This window comes from Apus apus, chromosome 1 (genome assembly GCF_020740795.1).
Source record: "Apus apus isolate bApuApu2 chromosome 1, bApuApu2.pri.cur, whole genome shotgun sequence".
In the NCBI taxonomy this organism is placed as follows: Eukaryota; Metazoa; Chordata; class Aves; order Apodiformes; family Apodidae; genus Apus; species Apus apus.
In genome coordinates, this window is record NC_067282.1 from 72,570,732 (window position 1) to 72,583,161 (window position 12,430).

The 12,430-nt window shown below is 40.5% G+C and overlaps 1 protein-coding gene across 2 annotated transcripts in view; it reads right to left on the bottom strand.

Moving 5' to 3' along the window:
* Positions 1 to 12,430, bottom strand: part of MAN1A2 (mannosidase alpha class 1A member 2) — a 149,689-nt gene that overhangs the window by 114,626 nt on the left and 22,633 nt on the right. The window contains exon 2 of one of the 2 annotated variants that reach the window (XM_051608433.1): positions 6,306 to 6,561. The exons of the other annotated variant lie outside the window; for it this stretch is intronic. Within the exon in view, the coding sequence (XP_051464393.1) occupies positions 6,306 to 6,561 (256 nt within the window). The remainder of the gene's footprint in view (positions 1 to 6,305; positions 6,562 to 12,430) is intronic. 2 annotated transcript variants of the gene reach the window in all.

Consider the following 12,430-nt stretch of genomic DNA (forward strand, 5'->3'; position numbering starts at 1 on the left):
ACATCTAGTAGGTTTAAGTCCCCACCCAAACAAGGGCCAGCAATTGCAAGACCTCTACCAGCTGCTTTTAGAATACTTCACCTGCCTCCTTGTCCTGGGTGGGTGGTCTCTAACAGACTTGCAACAGGATATCTGCCTTAATTACCTTCCCCTTCATCCTTACCAATAAACACTTTATCACCACTATAATCAAGCTCTATACAATCAAAACACTCCCTAAGGTGTAAGAGCCACCCCACCGCCTCTCCTTCCTTGCCTATCCTTTCTGAAGAGCTTATATCCATTCATTGCAACATTCCAGTAATGAGATCTATCCCACCACGTTTCCATGATGGCAATTATGTCATTGCTATCCTGCTGCACAGTGGCTTCCAGCTCCTGCTGTTTCTTACCCCATGCTACATGGATTAGCATAGATGCACTCGAGCTGAGCTATCAATTTCGCCCCCATCTTCGGCACTTCACCCCCTAGGCTCTTCTCTAGTGGGCCTAGTTTTATCCCCTTCCCCCTTTGAGTCTAGTTTAAAGCCCTATGAGCCCTGCTAACTCTTCACTTAATACCCTTTTCCCTCTGTGAAACAGCGTTTTCCCATCGATTGCCAGCAGGCCGTGTGTCTTTTAAATCAAACCATGGTCAAAAAACCCAAAGTCCTGCTGGTAGCACCAGGTTTGGAGCCAGGCCTTGATCTGGTGAGTCTTCTTGCTCACCCACTTATCAATCCGCACAACTGGAGGGATAGAGGAGAACAAAACTTGTGCTCCCGATCCCTTGACCAGTCATCCCCAGACCCTGAAATCTTTTCTTCATTGCCCTTAGACTTCTCTCTACCTCATCTCTGCCCACCTGAAAGATCAAAAGAGGGTAATAATGTGAGGGCTGTACTAGGAAAGGAAGCTTCCTCTTGCCATCATTAACCCAGGCCCCAGGGAGACAGCAGACTTCTCTATGGTTCTTATTGAAACAACTGAATAGTTAGAAGAATATATATACATTTATACAATTTTGTGAATTAGTTACAATTGAGAATACAATGTAGCACTAAATATAAATATCATAATCAAAGGCACACAAAAACAAAACCAAGAGATACAGGTTCTCCTGATTTATTCCATGACCTTATTGCAGCCTCCCTTTCTGTGCCTAGTAAACACTCCTATTACATAAAGCTTTCAAATAATTTTCAAAGCTCTCTTAAGAGCATTACACAAATTATGTTTACTTTCATACGCACTTTTAAAAAAATATTTTTAGAATATCTGAGTATTGCAAAACCACTTTTTATACAAAGATCTCTTAGAAAATACTTCACCAAGCTTCTTTAGAAAGAAAAAGTAATCATGAAGTTTCAGTAAAAATGACAGAAACTGTTTGAAATTTTTCTAGTCTTTCTCCTGACTATAAGCATGTTACAAAATGTTTCCAAGAGCCAGCCCAATTCTATGTAGTTTTTCACCAATTGATACTAGGGAAAATTTGCTGTATAAATCCAATAATTTTGTGAATTTAAACAGACTAAAGCTATTCTGTGAGAGTGAAATTTCTTAAATATGTATCACAACACTTCAGAGGAAACCAAGACATGAGCCAAATGCCTTCTCAAGACCACCTGGAATTTCGAAGCCAGATATGCAGCCTCCAAAGGGCTAGGAGATTCCTTGTGCTATTTTTTCTTTGTCTCAAACCAGGCAACCATAACATCTTGCATGTCAGAAATGCTACATATGCTGGGTGTAGACCTATGGTAGAGATACTATCTCCTGGAACTTGTTCTTTTTTTGCTAATTCTCTACTTAATCTACAAAGACTATTTGTGGTAGTCTACACTGGTTATAAAAAAAAACTGAGAAAAGACCTCCACAACGATCACATTTCTAAACGCACTTTGCAACTCTAGAATCACTGCAGCCTTCTGTGCTACATCTGATGCTGTCAAAAACAGGTTTCAGGCAAAATATTATTCATCTGACACTGCTGATACATGTTTTATCTCAGCCACATCATATTCCTTGCAACATAGCAGATGCCAAAATCCATAAGTAGACGTAGAGGGCAAACAAAAATGACCATGTACCAACAATGCGTTTTCATCATTATCAATCCATTCTCACTAGCAGACTTTCCACTCCTGTGTTCTGCCCCCTTCATGCATCTAGCTGTAGATGTGATAATCTGCTGCCCTGCATTAAAGAACTTAAAAATTCTGGAGATTACCTGGTAGCCACAGTACTATCAAGACTGACTTGATGAACGCAATTCACACATCAGAGACAGGAAGCTCAGTCATGCTAGTATGATCCTCAACTGTTCAAACACAGCAATCACACTGTTGACAACTGCTCAGCACAAAGGTGTTATTACTGTAACTGAAGTAATTATGCTTATAACACAGTTCCATAAAGTCTTTGGTCTGGCTATGAAAAGCTACACTTCAGAAATCAGAATAGAAGTCATCAACAAGTTATGCAATAATAAAACAGTTTGTCAGTGTGACTCATGTGTAGGCTGATGACCAAAAAAAGGAGTAAGCCTTGTACAGCACGTGATTTGTGACAACTGCAGCTAAAGATCATCAGAGCTGCTATTTAAGTTATCCTGGACTCCTTACTCACACATTGCTATACCTTTGGGTTTAGATCAGCAAGAATTGCCCAAACTTTACTACTTATTCATATCATCAAGAACATTGCCATTCTGTATTAACCTACAGCTTCTCATCCCTATTCAGTCTACATTTTTACAAAACAACCTCAGAAATGCAAATACTAATTTTCACCCCTCCCTCCAATTCCAGGTTTGATCTATAGGAACTTTAGTTGATTATTTCTTCCAGCTAGTTCTTCCCTGTTAGCTGTGCACACTACACACATTACTTGGTCAACTCAATTTTGTTCTATCCATTAAATCCATCAGTGGCAAACTCAAAGGTATTTAAATACAGTAAACTGTAGTTAAAATTAAGAAGTGTTGACAACTACATGACCCTTCAACTACAGAAGACATTTTGAAAAGAGAGATTACCTGGATAGCCTCACTTAAAATGTTTGAGGACAGTTTTGAAAAGCAATAGAGCCTTTGAAATCCACAATTCAGTGCTGTCCTTTGGGCAACAGCCCTAACCAAGCAGAATAAAGGAGATCCAATATTCCACACAAAACTTCTCAGTCAAAAGTGTTTCTGCAGTCATCCCAAACAGAATTGGCACACCTTCCAGGGAAGGATCTGCTCCTCGAGAGATTCACATAGTGATCGAGCTCCACGCTGTATCATTCATGTATCATAAACAGCTGTTCATTATTTGATAAGAGTGGATTTCTTCTAGTCATCATTAATATTCAAAGCAAAATTCTAACTTGGGTGATCTACCCACAACATGGCACATGCTCCAGCAGCAACTCCTCTCTATTATGTATGACTGACTGACAGACTTTTGCTTGATCTGTGAGCTAACTAAACTCAAGACTACAATTTAAAAGATTTAGCTGGTGCAACTAAGTGCCATGGTCCTGGATGCTCTTCTGTTCTGGTTGGGTGGGGTTTTTGGTAGTGCGGGAAGGGCCACAGGAGTGACTCCTTTAAGAAGCTGAGAAGCTCCCCCTGCTCCAAACCGAGCCAAAGATCCATTAGAGAGACGAAAGATGCACCTCAGCGATTAACATATGAAAGAACACCTGTACCACCTGGGCAGAGAAGCAGGGCAGGAGAAGAAGCTGCCCTAGCAGAAGTTCCCCTGCAACCCCTGGCGAGATGGCAGCTGTCCCCCTGCACTCATGGAGGAACGAGGTGGAACACTCCTTACATGTGCCAGAAGGGGTGAACTTGGCCACTGGACTTGGATTTTGTGGCCAGAGGATTTGCTGCCAGTGGATTCCGACTGAGCAGCTTTGGAAGATCCCATCGCCAGGGGAGTTTGTTCCCAAAGCAGCCCGTGACTCTGTGGGAAGCCCAGGCTGGAGCAGCTCCAGACCTCGTGGGAAGGACTCATGAAGGAGAGGTTCGTGGAGGATTCTCTCCCACAGGAGGGACCCCTTGGGGAAGCAGGGAAGGACTGTAAGGAATCCTTCTTCCTGAGGAGGAGCAGCAGGAACCACCAGCCTATGAAGTGACTCTAAACCCCATCCCCTGCCCCCCTGTGCCGCTGGGGGGAAGGAGGGAGAGAAACCAGGAACAAAGTGATTTGGGCTCAGGATGAAGGGAGGAGTGGGGTAACATCTGCAAGCCCTGCTCTGCGTGTTATTTGTGTCCTGTGTGTGTTTGATGAGTGTGAAATTAAATTATTATTTTTTCCCAGGTTGAGTCTGTTTTGCCCAGGACCTTAAATCGGTGAAGAACCCTCCTTGTCCTTTGTCTCAACCCAGGAGCTTTGTCCTCCTCATCCCAGAGTGTGTGTGTGTGGGGGGGGAGTTGAGAGAGCAGCCATGGGGCTGTTCCTTTGTTGTCGTGTTGGGCCCAAACCATGATATTACTGGCAAGCCAGGCAGGAGAGAGACAAGGAACCACAACATCTTTAAATACAGAGGCTGTGTTTGCCTACCCCTGGCCTGAACCACTCCTGCTTGCTAACTCAAATTTTACAGAATCACAGAATTTTAGTGTTTGGAAGGGACCTCTGGAGATCATCAAGTCCAGCCCCCTGTGAGAGCAGGATCACCACAGAATCTAAGGCACATGACACAGAAATGCATCCAGGTGGGTCTTGAAAGTCTCCAGCGAAGGAGACTCCACAGCCTCTCTGGGGAGCCTGTTCCAGGCTCTACCACCCTCACAGTAAAGAAGTTTTTCCTCATGTTGAGTTGGAACTTCCTGTGCTCTAGCTTGCATCCACCACCCCTTGTCCTATCACAGGGCATGGCTGAAAAGAGATTTGCCCCTCCTTCTTGACACCCACCCTTCAGATATTTGTACACATTAATCAGATCCCCTCTCAGTCTTCTCTTCTCTAGACTAAAAAGCCCCAGGTCTCTCAGCCTCTCCACATAAGACAGATGTTCCAGTCCCTTAATCATCCTCGTAGCCTCTGTTGGATTCTTTCAAGGAAATCTCTGTCCCTCTTGAACTGGGGGCTCAGCACTGGACACAGTACTCCAGATGTGGCCTCACTAGGTCAGAGTAGAGGGGGAGGAGAACCTCCCTCGACCTGCTGGACACACTCTTCTTAACGCACCCCAGGATACCACTGGCCTTCTTGGCCACAAGGGCACATTGCTGTCCTATAGATAACTTATTCCCCCTACTGCGTGCATTGGTGTATAAGCATTTCAGAGAGGGATTCAAGCACTTAATTTTCACTCTTGAGGGGTGGTAGGCAATTCTCAAAAATGCTAGTACACTGCCACGCAAGTGCTGGACTACTACACCCAGGGACTAACATGTCCAGTTACATCCCCCTCCTCCTTCAAACCCAGTTGAAAGCCCTGTCAATCAGCCCCACCAAAATCGTTGCGGTGACACCAGCTACAAAGCCACCTATAGGCAGACTGTATTTGTCTGTTAATTCCAGTGTCACTGCCTGCAACTGGAAGGCATAAAACTAATCAGATAGCAGGGGGGAATAAAAGTAAAAAATAAGAGCCTACAATGTCTCTGCAGTACTAGTTAGCAGTACAGACTCAAAAATGCTTGACAATAATAAAAGGAAACGGACACTGCCAGGGCAAAAGAGGGCAATGAATCTCACAACCAAATAGGGGTGGAAAAGATAAGACCAGGAACAGCAATTTCTGTAGCATAGACTGCCACAGAACCAGAAGTCTAAGGCAATATCTTAATGTTTTACAGGTAAGTGAGGTAATCTACTTAAATGACTCCTAGTTTTTTAGATCCACTTAAAGCTTATTTTGAAAAGCATGTGATAGTTTGGTAATTTGCACATTTTAGCAGCAGGTAATTTTTTTTCCTGTCTTTTCAATCCACTTTTTAAACATTTAGAAATACCTTCTGAAACATTAACACACCCCGTTCTTTGAATGGAACCTGACAATGTCAGGCTCTGCATTAAAGATACACTTTTTGCTCTTCTACATGTTAATGACAAACTCACTGTGAACCCATACCACTAAGTTGTAAAAACCCTTAAAATAGTTTTTAAACTGTCATCCAGCAAAATATTAACACCACAACACCAGAAAAAAACATGCAGTAATGCTGATGTCCATTAATACTTGATGTGCACTTTTAACTGTGTTTATTAAAATAATCCATAGTCCTGTTTGCTTTTTAATATTAATCATAACAGCAACTAAACACCATATAAATAATTGCTATCAGATACAAAAACAGGTAAGGACCAGATCATCATAATTTTTACCTCTTTAATTTTGTTCCTCTTCTCTTGGATATCCAGGTCTGCTGGTTCTCCACTGTTTATCCCTATAAGATTTGGTAAAGGAACAGGGGGCAGTGGCTTGCTGTCTTTCTTTTTCAACTCTTGCACTACTTTGTTCTTTTCTGTCTGAATCTCAGCTTGAATCTCATCACGGGATTTCTTCAATTTCTGCTTAGCCTCTTCCAGAGCCTTTTCATGATCTGCTCGGATCTTATTTCTCAGACGTTCCTCTTCTTCTCTAGAGACACAAATGCTAGTCAGCATCTCATTACTAAAAAAAACATTGCTTATAAACACACTGCAGCTTCAAAACAGAAGCCATGGCCCATGTTGCTTTACTCAAAGTAATTGTATTGATTCATGTAAGTTTACTGAATTGTTAGTTCACAACCCTACACTATTTTTGCCATGAACTCCAAAAGAAGCATGCATCAGCAACACTACTGTAGAAAAATGTATCAGCAGGGGTTTTGTAGATTGTATCTCAGCATCTTTGCTTGTCTACTCAGGAATTTGGAGAAGAAAGGCCCTACATCCCATACTTCAGCTACAGGATGCATGCAGAGACACATCTAGCAGTCATTAACTTAAGAAAAAAATAATCAATCAGCAGGGCTCTCCCTCGCCTTTTGCCTAATAAATACATCACACAGAACCTCCCAGGATCTGAAGTAACCACTACAAAAAAAAAATCACAGGCACTTATTTTATTAACAATGAAGTGTGAGCTGCAAGAGCTGCAAACCCCACCACAGCATGTCTCATCTTGAATTCAAAACTTATTGCTCCAAACAGTACAGTCCATAAACCTCACAAGAGGAACACATGAGATTCTAATAAAGCCTGGTTTTGAAAGATGCTGTCAACAAAATCGACATCAACTTTGTTCCAAGTGTTATCTTCCATCATGATCTTTAATGATCAGTAAAAGTTTCAAGACACTCACATGAAATGGAGAGTGCTGTTTTAAAGCCTGGGCTAAATAAGAGGTTATGTTAGCAACAGACAAGAACGGCCCATTCCAGTCCTAAAATATTTCAAGGCATCATAAAGATATGCATCAGACTCTCAATATAACACAACCTTTTCAAGCTTCCTTAAAATACAGAGTTGCTCAATGACTAATGTAAGCCAAAATAGTTGTCAGGATTTAAAACAACCCGAGTTACAAAAAACAAGACACTCCCTCCCTGTTTCCTCCCATAAGCATAAGTACTTTTTCCTCAAAGAGCGTTAAGGAGAAGACAGTGGATAATGAACAGGAAAGCAGGCAAGAAGCAAGCCATGAAATCAATACCAAGCTTAGCCTAACTACTTTTAGGAGGAACCAAGTTGACCTATATTGTATCTTTTTTCCAGTATATGGAAAACATACCAATGAAAAGGAGCAATCACCATTTGGTGGTGAGAGTTAGTATAGTTCAAGTGGAAGGGACGTAACAGCGATCATCCAGTCCAACTGCAATTAAAAGCCAATTCAAGGTTTACAGAAAAACTACACCCAAGATTGCCAACTGTTAACCAAACATTGACAACAAAACCACAAATCGTTCTATATACAGAAATGGGGGTATTATTTATAACCTACAAAGGTTATTAAAAATATTGGCAAGATCTATGATAACCTGATTATGTTTCCAATTCAAATTTCAAGTAAATCACTGGGATGCTGTGTTGGAATACCTCAGGGTACGGACAGATCCTACTGAGCTTTGCAAGTATAATAGAACTGTTTTTATTAATCTCAAAGATCAGGATTATGTAATGTCTATTATAGAGCAGTGCTTCAACTTTCTTAAAAAAAGGTCAAAGAATGAAACTAACAATAACTTGCATAGAGTTCTGGTAGAGTAGTATCAGAGCAATGCCACCACACTGGTTCATTTTCTGCAAGCTTTATTACTGTTACAGTCCACTGCCTACGGAGAGCTGATTTTATATCAAAGTGCAATAAACTGAGCTTTTAGTCCCAGAAATTCACAGTTCAAATGCCCAGAGCACTAGCCCTGACTGTTATATCATAAACATCTGGTATATTTTTAAATAAAACGTATACACTTCTTTGCTCCAGTCTATAGCTTGGGCTCAAAAGCTCAGAGTCTTATTTTAGGCACATATTTTATTCTCAATTTGATTTAGATTAGATATTAGGAAGAAATCCTTCACTCTGAGGGTGGTGAGACACTGGAACAGGTTGCCCAGGGAAGCTGTTGATGCTCCATCCCTGGAAGTGTTCAAGGCCAGGTTGGATGGCGCTTGGAGGAACCTGGTCTAGTGGTAGGTGTCCCCTCCTAGGCAGGGCAGGTTAGATCTAAATTATCTTTTAGGTCCCTTCCAACCCAAACCATTGTATGATTCTATGGAAATCTGACCTCACTGAAATCGCTTCACAGTTTACAGACCAATGTGCATTGGATGCAGTGGGAAAACCACAGTACTGTTACATAAATGCTCTCAGCAAAAGGCATTGTTACACAAAGAGTGTTTTGTTAGTCCTTATATTTTTCTTGTGCTATTAGGTTTGCATTTTAAAAAAATTATCACAGCAGCATCTTTTGACATTTCAGTACCAGAAATACAACATTTTTAACAGATGCACTGACTGAAAGGCATTCCAACTGAAATTCTTCAGCCACTTTTCTCAGTATGACTCATGTCACATCTATATTTCTTCCAAACAATTTTTTAAAAAATGTAATACTGAGGTACTCCCTTTGACTATTTGACCAGTTGTGGAGCCCTCAACACAACAGGGACATTGTGTTCTTGGAATGAGTCCAGAAAAGGGCCACAAAAATGATCAAAGAGCTGGAGCACCTCTCCTATGAAGACAGGCTGAGAGAGTTTGGGTCATTCAGCCTGGAGAAGAAAAAGCTCTGGGGAGACTTTATAGTGGCCTTCCAGTACCTGAAGGGGCTCTAGGAAAGCTGGGGAGGGTCTGTTTACAAGGCATGTAGTAATAGGATGAGGGGCAATGGCCTTAAACTAGAGCAGGGTAGGTTTAGATTGGATATTAGAAAGAAGTTCTTTACAATGAGGGTGGTGAAACACTGGAACAGGTTACCCAGAGAGGTGACTGAGGCCCCATCCCTGGAGACATCCAAGGTCAGGCTTGATAAGGCTCTGAGCAACCTGATCTAGTTAAAAAGGTCCCTGCATACTGCAGGGGGGCCTGGACTAAGGTCCCTTCCAACCCTACACATTCTATGATTCTATAACTATCAAATCCAAGCTCATAAACACTGCTGAACAGCAACAGTCGTTCCCTTCCTTAACTGTAAACCAAAGAAACAACTTGCACAGTGACAAAAGACTGGTTTAAATAAAGAAAATACAAGTAATAACCATTTTGGGTAACTTTTACTTCTACTATGACCCACTTGTGGGAGAAAATAACTTTCTTGCATTCCTGCAAAAGTTACTCACATTCTGTTGTGGCAGCAATGTGCTCAATTCAGTAACAAAAGCAGCTGAAAATTTCTATCAACTGAACAACTTGAAACCATGTGCAGTCTGGAAAGCTTTTCCAAGGTTAGAAGAGGGCTCTGCATAAGATGCAGCTAGAGGGAATGAGAATGAGGTCACCAGAACAAGACACCAATCCTCACAGTCACGTTCTTAACAAAAGACAGCATGCTGGACAGGAGCCAAAGAGATGGCTTACAGAGAATGAGAAATAGGAAGTGTTACTGAACATTCAAGAATCAAAATACTTCAGTACTTGGGGCATGGGGATAATGTATTTTGAAGGTTTGTTTCTCATTTTCAAAACTCAGTTTCTGTAGACAAGTGACAACCTTTACCCTCTGACTAGATTTACTAACATTTTATTAGGAGACACTGAAATTCTTTTTGCAAAGGACCAGCCATCACTGAAAAACGTGACTTTTTAGAAAAACAAGAGAGTAACAATGTGTCTCAGACCTTAAAAAAAGATGTTTGGGGTTTGTCCAACATTAACCTAATCTGCAGAGGATGCTTTACAATGACTGTGCTTTACTCATTAATAAAAGTATTTTTGGTAAACTCATGGTTAAGAGGCATATCAAATATTTGCATCATCAAGATCAAGTGCCATGAAGACTATGCTTTTACCTCTCCTGTAAATTTTGAGTCCGAGGTGCTGCATACAACAGCAATAATAAACGCTTCATCACTCTATCATTCATCTATTTCTAGATTCAGACTCAATGGAACACTATAAATTGGAAAACAACTTTTGAACACACATCTGTTTACACCATAGGAACCAATACAAAAAGGAACACATACAAAAGCTGTTGATTTCTACAGCACTATAATCCAATTAGAGTCATTAAGGAGGTTTGAACGACAATCTGCTTTACTTCAGTCACTCAGAAGAATATCTAAATGCTTGAATAAAATAAACAGACTCAGAGATGAAAAAAAAGTCTTCCAGGAAGTGGCATTTTGAGACAAATGTAAGAAAACAGTAAGATGAAGAGAAAGGTCAACAAGTATTTGAGGGGGTTTACAGGAGACAGTACAAGATCATCTTCTGCAAACACATATTCTCTATGCAATTACCAATGATGAACAGCAGGAGTTACAAGAAATGTCATATTCTACATTTCAGCTGAAGAAATTTTACCAAATATATTCAAGTATACAACCCATTAGAAGAAAAATCACACTCCTAAATGCCAATACCACGTTTCTTCCGACTTCTTCAGCAACAAGAATTAAGTGAAAATACAGAATAAAGTCAAGAGAATTCAAAGATTGGAAAAGTCTGAGCAGCTGACAACCCCCCACCCACCAAGTCACACCCAAACACCAACAAACCCTCCACGCAACACAAGAAAGAGACCTCCGCATGCTACCTTCAAATACTTAGAAGACCTTAGAAAGGATCTAAAAATATAAGATTGGGAAGAATCCCAGCATAATCACATATGCAAAAATATGTCAGATTCCCCATATGACTACTCCTCCTCCCAAGTCACGTAAGTCAAGTCTTGAAAATAAAGTATTTTGAGTAAACCTTCAAAAAATCTTAAACAGAAAGCTGCTGCTTTCTTCTAGTCATTCCAACAGCTTACTCTAACATCTCAAGACAGAGGTTCAAGTACCATGAAACTACAGCAGAAGCTACTTTAAAACAAGCAATATTATTAATTTGTGATTAGACTGTTTTTGCTAGCAAGAACCATAAATAGACCTAATAATCAGAATATGAAACTAGACACAGGTGCAAGCTTTTTAAACAATTGCTGTAATTAAACATTGAAGCTGCCTATGCAGGAACTCTGTATACTCTCTAAGCGTCCACGACCAGTGTCATTCAGAAAAGACCAAATTATAACACTTGATAACTGAATCACTAAACAAAACTTAATGTACTTTAATTATGCATGAGGTTGTGCACCTTCTGAACTTAACAGCTACTAAAGCCTTGCTTGCCAAGTCAATGACTTTTAAAGTGTCTCTGCTAACTGCTGTGACAAAATAGTCTCTTTAGAAAATGAATTGCAAAAAATAAAGAATGCTTCCCAACTTCTTCATAAGGTTCAAGATCAGAAAAAGGAAAGAAAAATTTGAATAGACTCAAGAAAACTGGCCACCAGCAACTGTTCCCTCACCCTAGAAAGCAGAGCACTGGGTCACTATACCAAAGGGACAGTAAGTTTATTATCATTCGTATTTTCAGCAAATAGGTAGACAGGAACTGCTAAAGCACAAATATTTATGTAAGTCTGTTATCCAGAAAAAAAAAAACAAAACAACACAGTGTGTAAATTCTGAACTCTTACCCTTTTGTCAAGTTTAATCTTCAACCAGAGACTTTCAGAGACAGAGCGAAACCAAAAGATAGGCACAACTTAAAAAAAAATAATATTTGAGAGCCAGTGCCTAAAAAATATTTCACATGTTAAATAGAAAAGTTGCTTTTCCCTCCAATCTTGCAGCATGCACTATTTTATAGTATCCACATGTTACAGCCCCACTGTGTCCTCCCCTAAAATATGCAGAATATACATTCTTGACACACAAGCACACTGGATATTAATATACTGACCTTCACTACCCAGAAAATTAATCCAAATTGAAGATTCCTTGACTGGTTTCTTTTCGACGAACATGAC